General features: G+C 38.5%; 1 protein-coding gene across 3 annotated transcripts in view; it reads right to left on the minus strand.

Moving 5' to 3' along the window:
• Window positions 1-259: 259 nt before the first annotated feature.
• The window catches only part of RPAP2 (RNA polymerase II associated protein 2), a 70322-nt gene continuing 47841 nt past the window's right edge, over window positions 260-22740 (minus strand). Inside the window, exons 12-13 of one of the 3 annotated variants that reach the window (XM_048861637.2) lie at window positions 1531-1680; window positions 260-997 (exon numbers count right to left, since the gene is read on the minus strand). In XM_048861637.2, coding sequence (XP_048717594.2) covers window position 997; window positions 1531-1680 — 151 coding nt within the window. In that variant the 3' untranslated portion in view covers window positions 260-996. Of the gene's footprint in view, window positions 998-1496; window positions 1681-22740 lie in introns of those variants that run through there. The other 2 variants (XM_048861636.2, XM_048861635.2) reach the window with 2 other exon arrangements.

Raw genomic sequence — 22740 nt, forward strand, 5'->3', positions numbered from 1 at the left:
GAGGTTAGGGGTCTATTTCTGTGGCCTGCAACGTGCAGGGGGTCAGACTAGATGATCATGATGCTGGTCCCTTCTAACCTTAAATTCTAGGAGTCTGAGTCTCATGATGACATTTTCAGTTTACTTCAAATGCCATTTAGTGAATTGCAATTTTTTGGATTTGTCAAAATACAATTAAGATTGTGAATTCAGCAATGGACTGTAAGTAAAGAATAGCACAATACACCATCTTATGACAACACTAAGAATTACAAGTAGCTTGGTTTCAAAGCATGTTTATTAATCGGCTTAACACTGTGAGCATGTCATGATGTTCTTCGTCTAAAAAGCTAAATAGTGCAACAATCACCAAAAATTTTTTTAATAACTATAGAAATAAAGCTCAAACGAAGTCTTTTTAATTATTCAAAAATAAACCAGGAATTATTTCTTGCAAGCCAAACTATGAATAGTTTTAAATTGTCAAATGTTACAAAAATTCAAACCCAAAACCAATCTTCATAAGTAGCAAAAATAGATACACAGGCCACCCCGGGGGGGGGGGGGGGCAGGCTGTGGACCAGAAATCTTTGCTGCTCTTCTCAGCATTCTCCTGGAGAATGCTGCTCAATGCAGGGAAACAGCAGAAAAGATGCCAGTAATGGTACCCTGCCTGCCATGAGACTGGTACATGCGCCGTCGTCTTTCTTTCTTTCCCCTAATCTTGTGGGCACAGTTTGCCTTAAGATTTAGCAATGAAACAAAAAATGGTGATCCTTACTACTTTTTCTCAGGCAATTTTCAGAATATACAAACTTATTTTAGCTTCATCCATACCTTAAACAAATGCTGTGCTACTTAGCTTGTCCAAAAAGATTTCAGAACACTTTCATAAGAAACAGACGTGAAAGTACAGGATGCAAAGTAAAATGCTTATTCAACTCTCAAAAGAAAAAAAATATTGTTCACTATAGCAATACTTCAGGTGCAAAAAACGAGGTTTGAGATCCTCATCATTCTGTGGGTAACAAAGAAAAAATTGATCAGTAACTTTAAAAGTACAAGTGTATCAGCTAATAAGTGTGACCAATACTAGTTCTAAAAATAAAAAATTTACTCCTCCCCCCACCATTCAGAAAGTAAAATTAACCTAATTAATAAGCAAAAATGGAGGTTTCTAACAAACATAAAATCTAAACTTTTGAAGAGTTAAATTTTAATAAGGTAACTGGCTATAACCATCCAATTTGAATAAAAATCAAACCAAATAAGATTCAAATGCTGTACCCATAAACCAGATATTGTTTTATAATTGCTAACAATTTAAGTAAAACTGAAAATTACTATATATTGTGACAAGATTACAAAATTATTTTAGCATTTACTAAGTGACACTAATTTTCTGTACTGTACATATTCTTCCCTTTTGAAAACACCTTACCCATCTTCTGACTTTAATGATACTATCTATAGTCACAGTATTTGCTTTTAAGAAATTCATTTGGTTTGAAAAAATCTTATGCCAGGTACCATAGTTCTGAGATGACTGACCATTCAGGCATGCTGTCATGTCTAAATATTCTTGTTAAACTTTCAAGATCTTCTTTAGTGAAATGCAATTCTTCAAGTAATGTGGACAGGAACTGTGTATATACTGGACTCTGTTGAGAATTCGCGAAGACTGGAATAATCTGTGACAATCTGGAAGATGACATTGAATACAGAAGAGAGGACTTTAAATGTCTGAACAAGGCTGGTGTGCTTTATACAGAGCTATCAGCTATGAAACAATTGCCAGAGGAAAGATATTTCTAGGACATGCCCCATTTATAACACTACAAGTTATTGTTTTTAAGTTTACAATATAGCATATGAGTATTAAATTGTGAAATTTTATTAGCTTTTACCAAATCTCTATCAGTTTTAAATTAAATGAAAACAAGCAAGAGATTAGTTTCATATGCATCTAATCAACTACTAGTTGTTACATAACAGGAAACATCAAATTATGTGCTTTGAAGATTAAAGTTTTATGTAACTTTAAAAAAAACAAGAATTTATAGTAAATTTTGTATTTTCACAAAAGTGATTGTTCATCTTGTACAAGTTATGCATTTCCTTGTACAAAAACAGTTGTAAAAACTGTAGGAAATACTATTTTAGAGTAGCTGAAGAAAGTATTTTCAACTACAAATTACTAGCAAACCTTCTTTTTCACAAGTTCTACCTAGTCACGAAGGAGACACAGGCAGAGTTTCATATTATTTTCCTAGAGAACCCAGGTGTGTTTACTAATGAAAAACCTCTGTCTGTTTATTTAAAAAGGACTCTCTACAAAACAACTGAAAAAGCTTTTAGGTGGTAAATGCTCTTTTTTTAAAACCAAGATTTTTCCAAATAGTTGAAAACTTCCCACAGTGGCCTTTCAGATTATTATCTAATTTAACTTCACCCACTGCCACTGGGCACATGAAATATGAATAAAATAACACTCAGAAGCTGCAGATCAGTGCAGGTAGGTGAGTAATCAGAGCACTGCATTTCCTCAGTAGGACATCTGTTCCTATGAAGCAGTCTCTGATAACTTTCTTACACAGTGGGCTGTGTACATTTATTTTATTTTAAGAACCTCTGTGTTCTTGTTGGTCAGAAAAAGATTTTGACAGAGGACATAACTAGATTCTGAGAAGCTGTTAATCAGGGTTCTTCAATTTTACATACTATATTACATATGTAATAAGAAACTCTCTACTTGCAGTCCTGCCTTCTTTCATAACAAAAAACAGTATGGATTTTAAGAAGTGAACACTGTAGCAAAATAAATTGGAACAGCTGCAAAGATTTTTAAAAAAACAAAACCCATAAGGAGCACAATACTGTAATTGGATCAAATAATAAATCTGGCTTCAGTGATCCACACATTTCATCTTTAAAGCAAATTTAAAAAGATCAGTTGGCCTTTTTAAGTACCTAATCATTTGTATAAAAATGAACACTTTTCCTATAGTGCTTTTTAAAATTCTGCTGTTTGCAAACAAAATTTTGCACAGACTCTCTTCCATTAGACCCTGATTCTTCAAGCTGGTGAGCAAAGCAGAGCCCCCTCACTTCCTTGTTCTGAAAACTTTGTTTTCCCAAAGGACATTAAAAAAGAAAACATACAACCATTCCAGTTAATTTTCATAATACTGAATTTCTTTTTATTTGTTCCCAGGCTGAAACATCAGTAGCACCAAAGCCAGACCTATTTTTCGTGAGATGAGGGCACTTCACAACTAACAGGATCAAATGCTTAAATGAAGGCTAGAAGATGCTGACATTTAAAAAAAATAATACCAGAAATACTGAAGTTTGTTGGGGCTACTGAATATCCCTAGAAGAATTTTTAGTACTCATCTGACGTGAATAATGCACAGACATGCACTATTGTCCATATTTATTTGCAGCATAGACTAACACCATAAGTGGTAGCCAAATATGCTCTTTACTGTGGACTCAAGATTGGTGCTGCTAATAGGCATTCACAGTATCACAAGGGGCCATTACAATGTATGTTGCAAGTCTGTATAAAAAAGCTTGTGTTAGTTTAAACACTATTTCTTTTACCCTCCTATCAGTTTTAATGTTAGTGTTTACACAAAAGACTTGTGGTCAGTACTGTAAGGAAATTTCACATTATTGTGTTATCTGTATATAAAGGGTGAAACCGTCCCCTCCTTGCCATTAGTGGTTTCAGGTACATGCTGTTTCATGTAATGTATTCATCCAGGTAAACAGAAAATGTCAGTAACACTTTGTGGAAAGATTTATTTTTATTGTTTAGAAGACAACTTCTGAAAAATGCATTTAAACATCTCAATTTATATAGAGGGGAAAAAAGCAGATCACACAGCTTCCAACAAATTCAGCAGTTAAGGGGAATGTTACTTGTAGGTAATTACTCTGACATCAGACCCTCTGTGGAAACTGGAGATAGGACTAAATCTCCATTTTAAAAGAAATGCAAATTAAAACAAAAGGTGCCTTTAATTAAGCAAAAGAGTGGTAGGTAACACAAAGGATCCCACAAAACAAAGTAAACATTGTTTATTAATACAAAACAATCATTTAAAAAAGTTTTTAAAAAAATCTTGATTTCCTAAAAGAACAGAAAAGTAGTAAAATGTTTATTTCTGTGATGTCTAACATAGTATGACATTTTGATTATTTTTCATTGCCTTTTGGAGTTTGAGATTCATTGAATACTTAAACTATTCAAAAATGGCAGCACTAAGCAATATGAGGTAAGCACACAACATGGAACAGAACTTAGCTGTGACATGTAAACACCATTCTTTCATATGACAGCAATGGTTCACAACTTGACTTTACATTAGTGTTTTGACTGGTGCCAATAGTACTTGCTCTATACAATGTAAAAACAGCACTAAGCAGTCATTTGTGTGATAACAATGGCTACCTTTTTTAAAAGACCAAGCAGAGGTATTCTGAGTATCTCAAAGACAGGAGTTGATGATCTGGAAGTATTTTTTGTAGTAAGAAGTGCTCAGTACGGGAGTAGAGGAAGTGCTGATAGAACAAGAATTAGAGTGATCAGACCTCAGAGTTAGGCTGGAGACAAGGATATCAGAGGAAAGGCCTGGAGATGCATTCTTCTTCTTCAAGCCATCCACTCTCAGGATTAAAGAGAATGTGTATGATAATTACCCACTGGCACCAGTTGTCACAATTTCCTGACCAGTGCCAGTAGGACTCCCTGTGACACTGCAAAATGCTACCTCTGCAATACTGCAGAATTGCAGACTTTTTCATCTCAGGATTTTTTCCTGTGTTGTGCTCTAATTAAAGAGGACTACAGCTTTCACTTTTAAAAAGTAAGAGACTTGTGCATATACTTTTAAACTATTTGTTATTTGCTAAAGACTCAACATGTTTATGCTATGAAACTAGCCTACTGATTGGTGTATTCTCCTGAATCATACTGTCAGTGTCTTGCTACTGACAACAGTAGTTACTTATGTGCATTAGGGAAGAATACATTTTATAGAAATTCAGTACTGGATCAATATTTTGGCCACTTTTTGGCAAGAAGCAGACAAACCTCTGAAACTTTTCAAATAAGCACTACTTAGAGATTTGGTCAAACAATTTCATCCAGCTATGTATAGGTTTCTAGTATTTTTGCATTAAATTCAAATTTGAAACTATTTTTGGGCAGAGACAGTCTGACTCAGTGCAGCCTATTAAACACATTTATGAGCACATATAGAACATGATTAATTTCTCTGTTGGCAGACTGGGTCCTTTTGGCATTTAACAGCTGCCTCTGTTTTCTCCCCCTCCCGCCTTTAAAACAGTTATACAGAAGCTGTTTTTCTAACAATTAATGATATAAGGCTGCATCTTGCACTGTTGAAGACAATGGGAGTTTTGCAACTGATTTCAATTGGATCAGGATTTTAGCCTGCACCATGTAGTAATAAGCTTCACATTTCTAGTCCCCATTATTTCAAAGCTATTACCACTACATGGGGCTGCATTATAAGCAACATGTGTTATTCTTAGGATGCATTAAAGACCATATATGCTATCCTCATACTGGCATGAAACTCTACTTGAATTAAATGGGAATTGCATGCAAGTACCTGAAAGCAGGATTTGGGCCCAATGTCCTAGTGTCACAGGAACACCAAACAGCCACAGTTCTGAAGAAGCCATCAGCTCAATAATTCGAATGAACTGCATTGCTTCAATTCAGGGATGCAGTGACATTCAAAGCTCCGTAAGTTCTAGCATATTTTAAAAGAACTGCAAACTGAACTGGAATTAAGGTACAAGGAAGCACCACTGCAGATAATGCAAACTGGTTGGTGTTTTATTTTTATTTATTTATTTATTTATTTTATTTTTTAAGAACAAATGACATGGCAGGGAAATCTTTAACATTCAGATTTAAGGTTGCTTACTTTCACATCCTGAAACATTACGACATGACACAGAATTGCTGGTGTGAACAAACAAGGCAGGTGAGGCAATATATTTTATTGGACCAACTTCTGTTGGAGAGAGAGGGAGAAGCTTCCAAGCCACACAGAGCTAAATCAGCCCTTGGAACTTCCTTAATTTTACTAATTTGTCACCAACAGTGGCCTTTTTTTAAAAAAAGAAGAGAATAGTGACTTGATCACAAGAGTACAACAGGCACTGAATTAAGATATACTATACAATTTTTTTTAAAGGGGCCAAAATTGTTTAGACTGTGCCTGAAGTTGGGCATCTAAAAGTGGTGTGATTTTCAGAGGTGCTGAACTAGTAGCTTCCCACTGAAGTCACTGGGAGCTGCAGACACTCAGCACCTCTGAAATCATGGCATTTTTGTTTAGATGCTTGAATGTGAATTTAGATGCCCAGCTGTACACACCTGTGCTTGTCAGCAGTTCATGTGAAAGGGTCAGCCTTGGTACTGTATGTAGATATAAGTGAACTCTCATGCTCATTTTATAGAAAAGCAGTGTCGTATAGACCAGATTTAGTGAAGCAGTGCAGTTCCTACACACCCACTTATACCATATGGTAAACAGGTCTTTGTAAAGTTAAAAAAAAAGGCTGAAAATGTCAAAGTACATCTTATGATAAAACCCTGTTAAGCTGGCTACTCCACATATGCTACATGTGAAAGAATAAGTGAATTTCTTGTTAAGACAAGTAACACCTCCACATTACCAAGTTATTAAATGACATCTGGTTAACATGAAATACGTTTCCATAATTTCAGCTCCTCTACTTAAAAACAAGCTTTCTATTTAATAGTTTTCTTACAGCAAGCTTTAACAAGTACATTTAGGAGGATGGCTATCTTTGTACAAGGGAAGCCCGTACAGAAATATTTTTGGAGTAAATTTCGTTAACTAATATCTTCTAGTACGCCAATGGCATGTCTACACTGCAATTAGACGCCTGCAGCTAGTCTGTGCCAGCTGATTCAGGCTCACGGAACATGGGCTGCAGGGCTGTTTGATTGCAGTGTAGTCTTTTGAGCTTGGGCTGCCGCCTGAGCTCTAAGACCCTGCGAGGTGGCAAGGTCCCAGAGCTTGGGCTGCAGCCCAAGCCCGGAAGTCTACACAGCAATTAAACAGTCCCACAGCCTGAATCGTGTGAACCCGAGTCAGGTGGTATGGGCCAGCCATGGGTTTTTAATTGCAGTGCAGACATACCCTCGTTCGCTCACAGAGGTACCTGTGTCACTGTCTGGGTCAAGACATATATGCAGAGAAAAGTGTAGGTCTTGAATAGCGTCTTCATGTGGTTACAGGTTTACTTTAGAACATCTCCCATACAAGGACTGGGAGTAAAACCTTTTATAAACATTACTGAATTAAGCCCTCAAACACTCTCCCTCCCTGGGAGAGTGTCAATACTATCCTCATTTTACAGAGATGGAAACTAAGGCCCAGAGAGTAAGGCCAATATTTCCAAAAGTGACCAGTGATTTCGTCCAACTCGAGACATCTTTAAAAGAGCCCGATTTTCAGAAAGTTCTGAACAGCTTGTGCCCTCTGAAAGTCAGGTTCTGTTAAGGTATCTTAAATTGGGCATCCAAAATTACGTTACTGCTAAAAATTCAGGACTACATTAATTTACCCAAAAAGTCTGTGGCAGAAGCAGGAAAAGAAGTCAGATCTTAAGTCCTATTGCTACAGAATGTAATGGTCTGCTTTTACAACAAGTAAAAATGTCGGCAGCCAAGCTTCCTACAGGAAGTGGCTCCAAAAGCTTCATCAACATGCTCCATGATTAAGCCTGTGGATCTAAAAGATGATCATTTCACTCTTCATATTGTTCACCATGTTTGAGTAATGCGAGAAACTTTATCACCCAGACAGGAGGAACTAGGGGGAGCACATCTCCTCCTAGATTGGTGTTATTAGGGAACAGGAAAGGATAAAAACAGTTTTTCCAAGTCCAGCATTCAAAAATCACCGGTCATGACAAAATATCATGATGCTGGCTTAAAAATGAGATTCTAAGTAGTAATAAGTTTAGAGTTCTACTTATTTGCTTTCTGGCTATGAGCATTTAGAGTTCATATTTTCAAGCTGTTCTCTACAGCTATGAGGGCTAGAAACTTTTAAAAAATGTAAACTGAGAGTCTTAAAAAAAAATAAAAAAAATCACAATTTGATTTCAAGAGTGGGGTCTTTATAACCACCACCAAATTTCATGACACCACTGATAATAACTGGGAGAGTTAGCAACACTTGAAAGGTAGCACAATCCCCACACCTTGCAGCCAGGACAGAATGTGTGCTCAACGACTGCAGAGTTCTGCTATAGGGAAATCTACATTACTGATTGCTGTAAGCTAGAGAAAGGTGACAATGGACTTCCAACCTAGGTGCCATCCTTAGACCTGCTGAGGATCCCCTCCATCCGCCTCACCCTTTGGTAAGTGCAGAGATCTCCCTGTATTCCAGGCTAGGGGGAGAAGAGAAATGAAGATATCCATGACAATTAAAATATCCTCTTTTCTTCCTCTCTATTCTCTTCCCTCCTGGCTGATATTTCTCACTTTTAGTTCCCCTCTTTGCTAATGAGGTCTTTTAAGGCATCTCTCTCCCCTCTCCAAAGGCTAGGTAAGGGGCCAATGCATTTACAAGCTCCAAATAAAGATACCTGCTTATGTAATGAATCATCCATGTTTTAAAGAAAGGACCTCAGATCATTTATTCAAACTTAATGGAAGGTCTGCAGGTCTTGTTAATTTTATGACTAATTTCAGAACACAGTTTGAAGATCACAAAATGGAATATGTCAAATAAAATCTTATAGTCCTATAATCTCAGAAATATTTTTTGCGTTGTCACCTGTCAAATGTATCATTTTGGTAAGTCTAAATAAAACTGCACATAAGCTTTAAATGCTCAAAATGAAATAAGACATGTGAGAGATCAGAAGAAATAATCAGCTACTCCAACTAAGTGTAGTTAACACTTAAAACTCAAGAATTCAGTCTGTAGCAGTACTGCAGCATATGGTCATTTCACACTGTCAAGCACTATGATTTAGGAGAAACAATGCTAAAAGTTTAATAAAATTTGATTGTGCAGAACACACACACACACACACACAGAGCGGCATTTATCTCTGCTTGTCAACCACAATATCATATAAAGAATTCAACAACCTTTTCTGAATAAAAGCCCCACTGTGTGCTGCTTACTGTTATGTTCTCAGCTCAAGATCTTACATAAATAATTTCTTTGTCGACAGTTATGCTCCAGCACAGGGAACATGCCTGAAAGTTGCCTAGTTAAACTGCATGTTTCTCTATGAAAATTGACATCATGATGGCTGTTGGAAGCATCCCTAAGAGCACAGGTGAAAAGAGAATAGACCTTTACCCCAAGGCTCTGTCTCTCTAACTCAGTGGTTCTCAACTCTGGTCCACCACTTGTTCAGGGAAAGCCCCTGGCTGCAGGAAGCGGCGCGGGCTGAGGCATGTGCTGGCCGCCCTTCCTGTAGCCCCAGGGCCTGCGCCGCTTCCTGCAGCCCCCATTGTCCTGGAGCGGCAAACTGCAGTCGGTGGGAGCCACAATCGGCCGAACCTGTGGACGTGGCAGGTAAACAAACCGACCCGGCACACCAGGGGCTTTCCCTGAACAAGCGGTGGACCAGAGTTGAGAACCACTGCTCTAATAGGTATTATAATAAAGATAATTTGCCTTGTTTAATATTTAGAAACTGTGCCTCTTCCTTTGAGGCTCCATGCACCCCTCTAAGCCCACATATGGATGGGCGTCTGTGTAGGACTGGGGGAAGCTCTGGAGTCTCAGAAGGTTGGCTGGGGGCAGGGAAACCAGATGAGGTCTTCTAGATTCCTTCCTCACAAAACTCATTGGGGACATCATTAAAAATTAATAAAATCACTAGCTATATTAAGTTATGTCCTCTTCCCATCTACCTTATAAAGCTCCTCCACTTCCTCAGGGGGTTATGAAACAGTCACAGTTGTTAGTTCTTTAAAAAAAGAACAACCCCCACCCCAACAAAAACACAAAAGTCCACATCCATTCCCACTCTCAACCTTGAAATAAGAGTGGCCAATGGTATTACTGTGTTTGACACATAAATTGGCTAGTCAGAAAAGGATAAGGCTGCACTGCTCCTCTATAAGTTACTGTTGGGGTAATGGCAAGACAGCTTATTTAAATTCATAATTTTGTGACCTTCCTTGTTGTGAGAGCCATGAAGAATTAAATGTTCTATCCATCAGCCCTTCTCTCCTTTATGCTTCCCTGACCACACACATCTCTACTTCTTCCCCGATTGGCTGGTTTAGCCCTCCTGAGTGGAGACCATCTTTGTATACAAAAGTACATTTGTAGAATAGATATAAAATCAAAGCAGGGTTAGGATAGGTGCCTAAAGCCACTTATGAGCTGTGGTGGCTTTCTTGCTCTTTTCAGTACTGTATGTAGCTGAATGCCTGAATATTTGAACACTTGTAAAATATTTAGATTGCTTTATGTATGTGAGTAGTTTACTTCACAAGTCAGTGACACTCACTACTGCATGTGCTACTGATCAAAGAAAAGTAATTAAGTAATTAATTAATTATACTGCATTTCCATTTGAAACTCCAGTTTGGAAGAGAATGATATCTTGGCAACTTCAAAACTGAATTAGGATGAAATTTAGAAAATATGGTATGAATCCAGGACAGCAATTTCTTGTGAAAAGTGGCATCTTTTAAAAAAATTACAGCACATCAAAAAAGCAGACTATTTCTACTCTTTCTGATGATTTTTGACAAGCTTTGGATCAATATTGGCTAACATTAAACAAATCTTCTCTTTTCCCTCCACCTTTCTGTAAACATTTATGGGCGAGATCTTCACCCCCACTCCAATTGTTTTACATCACATAAAAGGGCTGGAACTGCATAAAGGGGATCTAAAAGCCCTGTATCTAGCTGGGAGAAGATTCCCCTGAGGCAGGCAATCATAGGCCTGCCTCCTGAGAAACCCATTGCAAGCCCTAGCATAAGAGGCATGTGGGGGACAGGATTACAGATGGGGCCACAGTACTCAGCATTGCAGAGATTCTGGGTAGCAATACAGCCCACAGGGCAACCCCAGTAGGCTGCTGTAAGTTAGCCATGTCCCCCAGGTTGTCTAAGTTACACTGGAGGCCACTCCAACCCCCAATGCAACCCTGGATTTGGAGGGTACAAAAGGTGATTTAAAGCCTATTTAGCCCCCCTATCTCCTATATTGCAAGGACTTTAGAGGTTCAGCAGAGAATCTCACCCTATTTAAACACAACACATTCAGATAATGGATTACCTTATTTTAAGTTTCAAATCATGTTCAGTGGCAACACAACATAAGAAACTAGTTTGCATCATATGGAGTTTAAAAACCATCATATATAAATATGTAACACCCTATTCAATGAATGAATAGGTACAACTGTAAAGAGTTATATTCCTTTGCCACACAAGGACTTTTTTGTACTTTTAATCATTATTTATTTCAAACTAATAGGCGATAAAGCAGTACTCTTACTTTAAGGCTTTGATAAGTCTATTAATGCAATAAAACTATTATTATTCAGAACTTGACTAGATTAATCTTTTAGTGTACCAAGCCTTTATAAGTAAAATCTTAGATTAAACTTTACTGCTGTCAAAATCCAAAATAAATTTTAGGGTCTTCTTCATATTAGAAATTTGTCCACAAATCAGCACAACGCGTCAGTTTCTACTTAGGAGGAATATGGGACTCAAATCAACCAACCCACTGAGTGTCACAGGTCAGCAATGAAGTGCATTGTGTTCAGGGAGAGCAGTACATGGTAGCCCAAATAGCATCAGCCTGTACTACAACAGGAGTATAGCAAATGCCATCAGATCCTTACTGTCAGAACTTCAGTTTACTAGGGTCAGACCTCCTCAACACACACACACACACACACACACAATATCCATAATTTTTATATATTGCACAATTCCCTATTTGAAGGAGATTGAACCACACGCACCATGACATAACTGAGGGAGTTAAATAAAAATCGAAGGAGCATTGGTCATCTGAATTCTCCTCACAAAACATATTCAGATGGGACAAAACTAATTAAGTTGTTACCTTGCTTAACTTCAGGCAATAACGTACAGTAGATTACACTCCACTTGATCAGCGTGTGCTTGAGACAAATACTTTGTTAGGACATCTCCCAAGGAATGGCATAGACTAAAGCTTAACTTGCAACAGTATTAACAACAAAAAATTGCTGCTTAATGGAGACTCATTCAGCAATTGCCATGTTGCTGAGTGGTGTTCTGCCAGTTTGAAATTATGCGTTCTGGCCTAAGGGCAGATGTTGCTGAATACACATTAAAAGAATTTAAAACTGAGTAAACATGAATTATAGAGTGAATAGCTTGTTCTTGAATTTTTATTCAATACAATATTTCAAGTCTTTCGGGTTAGTTTAAATATTGGCTGCTTCTCTTATATCAGATGTTCTCAATCAGGCTGCTCAGCTGCCCACTGGGACAATTCTACCATATATCCCAGAAGTTCACAAAATAGATTTTTTTCTTTAATAGATAATTTTAACATGGTACTGAAAGCTGGTAGGCACAGGCATGGAGTAAGGTTAGATACAATTCACTCTAATGATAAAGGTTGACAGGTAGGAAGTATAATCTAATGTGTGATATTTAAATAATTACACAGTCATTCTGTGTTACAGACAACTACACATGCTCGTAAGTATTAAATGATTATTACTACTTGTACCCCCATCTTATATTTAGCTGTTATGCTCATGGGTAAGATTTAAAATATTCTATGCTTATAACTTAAATTCAAGTTTATAAAGCAAGCTCAACAAAACATACTAAAAAACCTTGTTAAAAGCAAGAGGTTGCCTCTAGAGTGAAGATTTTCCATTAGAACACATTAATATTTGATGGATGATCTTGAATTGAAAACATCTAACTTACAAACATCAACATGCAGAAGTGTTTAAAGAGACCTCCAGAATTAAATTTCTGATGTTATGAAATGCTACTAGTTAAATAATTTGATGAGAACTAATGTTATTTGCAACTATGGACTTAAAATGTCCCATAATTAAAGGCTTTATCCTATTAGGTTGGATTATGACAGGGGGAAAAGGAGTATTTCAAAGCTCTTTTCTTTAATCCCAAAAATTAATTTTTATAATAGGGAAAAGAGACACTAGCGTTTACTTAGGTGAATGAAAAGAACAAATTACCCAACATTTTATGTTTACTGACCTGTTCTCAGAATCCAATATAGTTGCCTTACATATTATTTTAACCCTTTGATGGCAACAGAAGCTTACTTATTCATATTTTTAATTTTTTTGTCCACTACACTTAAATTAAGGCTATAAAACTGATTCAAAACCAATGGCCTGAATGCTAACAATTGCAGGAGGTGGGATTCATTAACATCTTATCTTTGTTCACTGCTCCCACTACTGTCAGTTTCTTCACCTGCAGCCCCCAGAAATAGCTGACTTGCTCAAGTAAATGTTTTGCTTATATATATATTCTTCCTTAAAAATAAAAACCCCTTTATTGTCACTTTTTATTTCTTAAGTGCCCACACATCAATAGACAGGGTAAAATCCTTTGCCGCTGAATTCAAGGGGGCCAGATTTTCACCCATAGTGCAGATAAACGGAAAAGACTTTAATTAAAGGTAAAATGAAAATCACAGACAATTTAATGCAATAATCAGTATATATAATCTGGTCTGCTCAACAATACACTTGATACTCTCAGTAATAGAAGAGTTTAATATAAACTGAAAAAGCAATTGACTTTATCAGCCTTGCTCAATCAGTAATCTGTATTCCAACCAGTGATTTTTAACTAATTTATCAATAGCTTACAAGAAAGCCTCCTGATACACTACACTATTTATGAGATGCCTTTAAAACTGGTTTAGTACAAAAGAGATGGTTATATAGAAGAATGGTCCTGGGGTTAGCGTACAGAACTGGAGTTCTATTCTTAGCTGTGCAACAGACTTTCTGAGTTACCAGTCAGTGCTTCATTTCCCCATATGCAAAATAGCGATATTACTTTCCCCACAAGATTGTTTGGGAGGCTGAAGTGAATACCTGTGAAAATGCTTTTCCATAATTCTTTTAGCTGTATTATATATGACTATGTGTTAGGACAACATGGGTCTATAGTTATCTGACCAATTAAAAAAATAGCTGATTTAAAAAAAATTGGTAGATACTGATAGTAAGATTAACGTTTTTTACTAATAAAGAACAGAGCTGTAAGCATGAATAGCAGGATGTACTGACTACACCTGTCTTTTCTTTCTGCAAAGCTCCACTTTGTCAGCTGCCAGCTGTTACAGATAACAGCCAGCCAGATGATGTTGTATCAATGGAATATTATTCATCACAAAAAGAGTTCAGATCAGGGAGGGGGAAAAAACCTAGAACTTCTCTATACCATTAACTTCCTGAGAATGGCAACTAGTAGTCACTGAAGGAAAGTTAATAAAGGTCACAAAAAGAAGTTGGAGATTTTTATATTAATATGCAAAATGTGATACTATTTATCACTTTTCTTGCATTATTTATTCAATAAGGATTTTGCAAACAAAGTGAAATATCAAATGTGAAAACACATGAAAGACTTGTTTTAGAACTGCATTGCAATTCCCAAAGACAAAAATATAGTGAGTCAAATTTCAGCCTCAATTACAACCATGCATTCTCATTCATATTGTGCACCATCGGTGTAAGGGAAGACAGGATTTGCAGTGTGTGTATCAGCATAAATAAAATTAAATGAACTGATGTGAAACTTGTTTGAAATATTAAATGAACAAGCATATGCTTGTTTCCACAGCATATACAACTCTGCCATACTGTAGAGTGATATGTTAAAATGCAATTCTCCTCTGAGAAGTAACTGTAAAAATGACATATGCTGCTATATAACACCTCGGCTTCCTGTGTATTATCAGAGGGTTATCTACTATACTAACATTAATTTGTCTTTAGTCCAGAGACAGGGTCTGAATCTCTAGTCTTGTGTATAACATTCCCTCTGAATATTTTCCTTGCTATATATGTATAACCAATTCAGTTCCCACAGTAATTGTTCTAGAAAAAAATGCAGATTTCAGAATATTCAGCAGATAACGGACAACAGGGCAAATCCTCCCATACTACTTGGCTGCTTCATGCTGATCCAGTGATGCACAGCAGCTGGGAAGCTAGCTTAACCAGGTAGCTGGGAATGTTCTTGTTTCACCATGGCCTGGCCCAGGGCACTGGGAGAATTAGAAGGCCTATGCTCTGTGATCCCCAGGTCTAACTGCAGTATTGCCAACCCCAACACGTTAAAAAAGTCATGAGACTGGATTAAATATTAGGTTTAAAAATAATTTTGGGGTTCTATTTATTTGCCTGCTGGTTTCTGAGCCTTTAGGGCTCATGTTTTCAAACTTTTCGCTGCAACCCATGAGGGCTAGAAACTATTTTTTTTATTTAAAGTTACAATTCTCACCAAATCACATGACTCCAGAAGCTGTACCTTTAAGACACCAAATATTATCATGAAAGTCTCAAGAACTGGCAACACTGAGAATAACTTCTTGGGCAGCCAGGTGCAAGACAGAGCAGCCATTGCGTTGCTCTAACTCACACTGTAGAGAAGACCAGTGTCCAGCCAGGCGCTAAGCAGAGGGAAGCATCAAGATGGCTCAAAGCCATCTTTACTTTCTTCTCCCAGGTCCTATGCCAAGCACAGCTCAGGTAGACCAGAGGATATGGTCCATTGTTTTGTATTAGAAACATAATATAGTCCTATATTAATCAGAACTAAATTAGGATACAACACCTAGATAACCCATTTGTTGTAATTAGTGGTGTAAATATGAATATTATATACATCTCAACGTTTGTAATATTTCATGGCATTTAAAGCCATAACATTTATTTTGGGAGCTGTTCCAAAAGGTTTTCACTTGACTGGTTTATAATTAAGTAATTTGTTAGTTAAATCCCAGAAGAAATAAGGAATCAATGGAGGGGTGTGTAAAATAGTGTAAATCAACAGAAGATGTTTGGATGTGCCCCTCTCCTGTGACTATGGAGGAGCAGGATCAATGGCCTATGCAAGGGGTGGACAATTGGGTGTACTGTGTATAAGGTGTTTTGCTGGGAATGTACATATGACTGGGGGCACAATTACACCAGCCCATAACCAAGTTAGTCTCTAAGGTGCCACTAGTACTCCTTTTCTTTTCAAGTATCAATTTGTTTGCTATAAATAAAATTGCTTCCCAGAAATGTAGCCCCCCCACCCCCCGATACATATCACAAAGTCAGACCTAGTTTAAAGGATTCCATTTATTTGAAATCAGTCCCCTCTGCTAACCAGACCAGCAGATCAAAGATACTTCTCACTTCTTATACTCTACTGCTTTTTTCTCCTCCCTTGACTTTGGCCCTCCTTTTATTCCACCTCCCATTCTCAGATCAGCTCCTTATGAATCAAATGTCCTCCCACTCAACTCCTCCTTAAGTCCTATTTTTATGAATCTTTCTTACACTGATCCCCTCACTGATCATACCTTCCGATTTTTTCATATTTCTCAACTTATGTTGGGTGGAGTTAGAACCTGATCCTGCAAACACTTACACATGTGACAGGTTTCAGAGTAGCAGCCGTGTTAGTCTGTATCCGCAAAAAGAAAAGGAGTACTTGTGGCACCTTAGAGACTAACAAATTTCTCTGAGCATAAGCTTTCGTGAGCTACAGCTCACTTCATCAGATGCGTTCCATTTATTTGAGCATAAGCTTTCGTGAATGCATCCAAAATTATGAACGCTTATGCTCAAATAAATTTGTTAATCTCTAAGGTGCCACAAGTACTCCTTTTCTTTTTTACACATGTGAGTTTGTCCCATAGTCACTGTGTCTACTCAGATATGTACAGTTAAGCACATGAGTAAGTCTTGGTAAGACTAGGGCCTTAGAATGGAAGCTTTTCAGAGCGTGGACCTTGCAAATATTCTGTAAAATTACAATTCTCTGTAAAACAAAACACACACACTACTTCAATGGGCAACAGATCTTCTGGATACTTAGATATATCCATGGTTTGCACATAAATCCAAGTATATTTTATAAATAAAATGAAGAACCTCTTTCATAAACAGCTATCAAAAATCAATGAATTTAGTAGTGAATAGTGAAAGTCTCTCCTTGCTACGGCTTGTCAGTACTCTCTGTGAAAGCTATGGAAAAATTCTGGTAAAGATTGATTCAGATATATAGTGTGTCGCAGGTGGAAAAAACTACAGTCCAATCCACCTTGGTTAATAACTCATCAATACTTTATAAATGTTCCCCCCTGTACTCAGTTACTATGGAAACTATTTACCATAAAATTGATCATAGTTTAGTTTTAGAACTTTCTAACACAATAATCTGATTATCTACTTTTCAGTCCAATATACAAACCAAACACTTGGAATAATGCAGCTGAGTAAAGAGACAAGCCAGGAATAGACTTGCTGCTACTAAATATGTCCAAACTTAAAAGAAGGATGTAAAAGATAAGCACATCAATATTTTTCTGATTAAACTTCACTGTTTGCAAAACCTCTGCTATTCCAGTCCTGGGCTTCTCAAAGGGTATTTTCTTTAAAAAAAATTCCCCTGCATTACTAATGTTGTCACAGCTCCAATGGTGGTAGCAACAATGAGAGCATTAGTGCAGACAGTCATCTGGGCAGCCACTGGCTTTTTATGAGCTATTTTCCCTACCCCAACTCATAGTAGGTACACACATTTTGGCCTAAAAGCATTACTATTTCTGTGTAAAAGTTATAGTCCCAGCTCTGCTGTTGACCGACTGTGTGACCTCAGGCAAGTGACTTCACTGCTCTATGCCTCAATTTCTCCATCTACAAAATGAGGAGATACTACTAACTCTTGTTTGTAAAGCTACATAAAAGTAGGTATTGTTAAGAGACCAGACTTGTGACAGAATACTAAAAATTATGAAGGCTGGCATTTGGTTGTATTTAACTTACACCTGTCCCTCTAAAAACATTCCCTCATAAACTACTTCCCAGAAACACCCAGTTTTGCTGTGAGTGACTTACATATGTCTCTGGCATCACCAGACAATCTTAAGATATTTATACCTTTTGTTTGTTTGTTTTTGGGAAGGACCGTAGAGAGTATGCATACTAAATGCATTTATTAAATGCAAAATAATACTCTAAGGCCCTAGACCTCCAAGCACTTAAGCACATGCATAACTCTGCTCAGGCTGTAGCCCCATTGCTCACGAGTAGTTCGATGGAAACCAAAGTGACATACATGCTGAAGTGCTTTGCAGGTTCAGGATATAATTGTCCACATATTGGTTAAGTGTGAAAGTATTGGTTCATTATGTCTTCTCCCTGTCCTCCTAAGGCAAATGTCTCCAATTCTTTCCCCCTATATTATTAAATAAGATTTTTCCTTCTGTTTTTACAGAAAATTAATGTGAAACGTTAGGGGTACTTAGTTATTGTAAAACATACTACATAAAACAACTGATTACAGAAACAGCAACAGCCCAGTATTTAAACAAAACAAATGTATGCAAATACTTGGGGATGGTGTTAGTTTCAGCTAAACAAAATATACCGTACACTAATTTTAATTGCCTTCATCAAGATAATTCTGTAATCAATTACAATATACAGCTTGAAAATACAAAAAGATAAACTTTTCTCTATCCATTAAAAGTCAGCTTTCATTTTGCAGTAAATTCTGGATCCTTCTTCTAATATGAGAGCTTCCCTCTTATCCTCAATTTGCTTGCTCTAATTGCATTCCTTCTGTCAATAAAAGCCACCCACTCTTCTGCATTCCCAACACACTAGAGTGGATCTTCTACATTTCTAATGTTTTGGCCTTATCCCAGTTGCCCAGAGACATGGTTTGTATACACCTTCTTGACAATGGCATGTATCCCTTTTCTTCCTCAAAGAGGCAATATTTTCTGTTTGTTTTCAGGAATACAAATGATAAGCACATTTCAAAATGCACCATATACCATGTTACCTGATTTGCTTTCCCATTAATTTAACATTCTTCACTAGGAACATACCACTGTACTGGATCAGATCAGTGGTTCATCTAAACTATTAACATGTCTCAAAAGTAGACTGTATCAGATGAATGAGGTGAAGATAGGAAAACCCTCACAATAGACAATTCTGGAATAACTTACCAGTAGGTGAAGTCTGTTCCTGACTCCAGGAAATCAGTGGCTGACTTATGTCTTGAAACCTGAGGGTTTGTATTCTACCTGATGTAACAGTGGATGTTTTTATCAATGTACATATCTCATTCTTTTTCTAAATCTACTAATTTCTTAGCCTCTGATATCTTGTAGCAGCAACTTCCACAGCTAATTTTGAGATAGTGCCAAAAAAAAATATTTCCTTTTATCAGTTTTAAAGGTTGATTTTAAATTTCATCTGATGTTTCCTTGTTCCTGTATTATCAGAAAATAAATAGGAGCACCCAATTCACCTTCTCTATGGCATTCACTATTTTATATGCCTCTGTAAAAATTAAGCAGTACTAATCTTCTTTCTCCTCTCCACTGAAAGTCTTTTCAGACATCTAATTATTTCTATAGTTTACCTTTGGACAGTGAAGACTGACAATTATCCATCTTCGCACACGCATTAACCATTAAGTGTGTTTAGCTTATACCATCTCCAGGCATCCATATCTGCTGGATGAATCTTAAGCTAAATTTTTTTCAAGGCCATAATTTTTTTTTTTTAAATATGGCATTTTGCAGCTCTTTGTATTCAGAGACAAATGGATTCTTTCTCCTGTTAGTGTCCACGTACACTGGTGTGGCAACACTATTTGCTATATCAGATTCATAGATTCATAGATATTTAGGCCAGAAGGGACCATTATGATCATCTAGTCTGACCTCCTGCACAATGCAGGCCACAGAATTTCACCCACCACTCCTAAAAAAGACCTCACACCTATATCTGTGCTATTGAAGTCCTCAAATTGTAGTTTGAAGACCTCAAGGAGCAGAGAATCCTCCAGCAAGTGACCCGTGCCCCATGCTACAGAGGAAGGCGAAAAACCTCCAGGGCCTTCTAATCTGCCCTGGAGGAAAATTCCTTCCCGACCCCAAATATGGCGATCAGCTAAACCCTGAGCATATGGGCAAGATTCATCAGCCAGATACTACAGAAAATTCTTTCCTGGGTAACTTGGATCTTACCCCATCTAAAAACCCATCACAGGCCATTGGGCCTATTTACCATGAACATTTAATTACCAAAACCATGTTATCCCATCATACCATCTCCTCCATAAACTTATTGAGTTTAATCTTAAAGCAAGATAGATCTTTTGCCCCCACTACTTCCCTCGGAAGGCTATTCCAAAACTTCACTCCTCTGATGGTTAGAAACCTTCGTCTAATTTCTAATCTAAATTTCCTAGTGGCCAGTTTATATCCATTTGTTCTTGTGTCCACATTGGTACTGAGTTTAAATAATTCCTCTCCCTCTCTGGTATTTATCCCTCTGATATATTTATAGAGAGCAATCATATCTCCCCTCAACCTTCTTTTAGTTAGGCTAAACAAGCCAAGCTCCCTGAGTCTCCTTTCATAAGACAAGTTTTCCATTCCTCGGATCATCCTAGTAGCCCTTCTCTGTACCTGTTCCAGTTTGAATTCATCCTTCTTAAACATGGGAGACCAGAACTGCACACAGTATTCCAGGTGAGGTCTCACCAGTGCCTTATATAATGGTACTAAAACCTCCTTATCCCTACTGGAAATACCTCTCCTGATGCATCCCAAGATGACATTAGCTTTTTTCACAGCCATATCACATTGGCAGCTCATAGTCATCCTATGATCAACCAATACTCCAAGGTCCTTTTCCTCCTCCGTTACTTCTACTTGATGTGTCCCTAGCTTATAACTAAAATTCTTGTTATTAATCCCTAAATGCATGACCTTACACTTCTCACTATTAAATTTCATCCTATTCCTATTACTCCAGTTTACAAGGTCATCCAGATCCTCCTGTAGGGTATCCCTGTCCTTCTCTAAATTAGCAATACCTCCCAGCTTTGTATCATCTGCAAACTTTATTAGCACACTCCCACTTTTTGTGCCCAGGTCAGTAATAAAAAGATTAAATAAGATTGGTCCCAAAACTGATCCTTGAGGAACTCCACTGGTAACCTCCCTCCAACTTGACAGTTCACCTGTTAAGACAGAGAGCAAACCAAAATGCCAAGGATTAAGTGTCAGCCTTTTAGATAGCCCCAGCTTAGTACCTATTTCTGTGGGAATTCTACACCACTGTGCACGCACAGGATTCATGTCCCCTGCAGATTTCTTTGCTTTCTTGCAGAAAAAATGACTTTCTGACAGCAAAGCAAAGCAAAAGGAAGTTGCAGGAACAGTCATGCACCACTCCCTAGCTGTGCAGGTACATCATTTCAGGCAGCCAGCAGAGAGGTAAATCACTGCAGGGCTTGGTACACCCCAGCCAGAGGCTTCTACCCTGAGCTGGGATCAGCGCTAGTCCCAGCTGGGCTGGAGAGGACAGGACTTCCTCTCCACTGCAAGGAGTGCCTGGGGCTGTGTCAAACCCAGCTCCACAACCTCCCCCAGCTGCAGGAAGCCCAGCACCCTCCCCTCCTTCCTGCCCCTGTCACTCCTCATCTGCCGGGGGAGAGGTCACTGTATGGGGAGCTGCTCCCCCATCCACCCAACCCCTGTGCATCTGGACCTCCCATACCCAGACACCCCCGCCAAGCCTCACCCCGTACACCCAGAACCCCCTAGTCCTCCATACCTGTACCTCAACCCCTGCATCTGGAGCCTCCTCACACAGACTCCCTGCCTCTGGACCTCCACCCTAACCCCTCCACCAACCACCCTCCACTGAGCTCCCTGCACTTAAACTCCCACCCTGAATAGCCCCACCTCCCTGCACCACCCTGAGTCCCCACGTCCAGACCCCCATGCCACTGATCCCCAACTAGCTGCACCCAGACCCTCACCCCACCAAGCCTCACTTTCTGAGTACCCAGGCTCCCCTGCCGAACCCCCCGACACTGCTGAGGTCAAACCACCTTCACCTGGAAGCCCCTCCAGAGTCCCACTGCCCCTGCAATCCAGCTCCCACCACACTAGACCCCGCATTGAGTAGACTGCACCCAGACTGTCCCACACAGAATCCTCTCACCCCACACCTGGATCCCCCCACACTGAGTCCCTCCACACTTGAATCCTGCCTGGTTGAACCAGCCTACCCCCACCTGGGGTGCCTGGTGTAGAGGGGCAGAGCCCCAGGGTGTTTCTGGGGCAGGCCCAGGACTTGAGGCTGCAGTCTCACCAATGGGTTTGTGTCCCAGGAGTGGGGGAGCTGCGGAATGATCATCCATCTTCATGCAGCCAGTGGCCTGTGCTCCCCACTGCTATGCTGGAGCCTCTGCATTTATTTATTGACAAATAAAATTTGCAGAATTTTAAGATGTGTGTGCAGAATTTTTAATTTTTTGGTGCAGAATGCCCTCAGGAGTAAGTACCTGAGATCATACTGAGTTTTAGCTCCATCAGTAACAACTGAGAACCATAAGGACTGGCCTAGTAGTGCAGGTCTTCCAAAGTTCTCTGTTATCTT

The sequence above is a fragment of the Caretta caretta genome, chromosome 8 (genome assembly GCF_965140235.1).
Source record: "Caretta caretta isolate rCarCar2 chromosome 8, rCarCar1.hap1, whole genome shotgun sequence".
In the NCBI taxonomy this organism is placed as follows: domain Eukaryota; kingdom Metazoa; phylum Chordata; order Testudines; family Cheloniidae; genus Caretta; species Caretta caretta.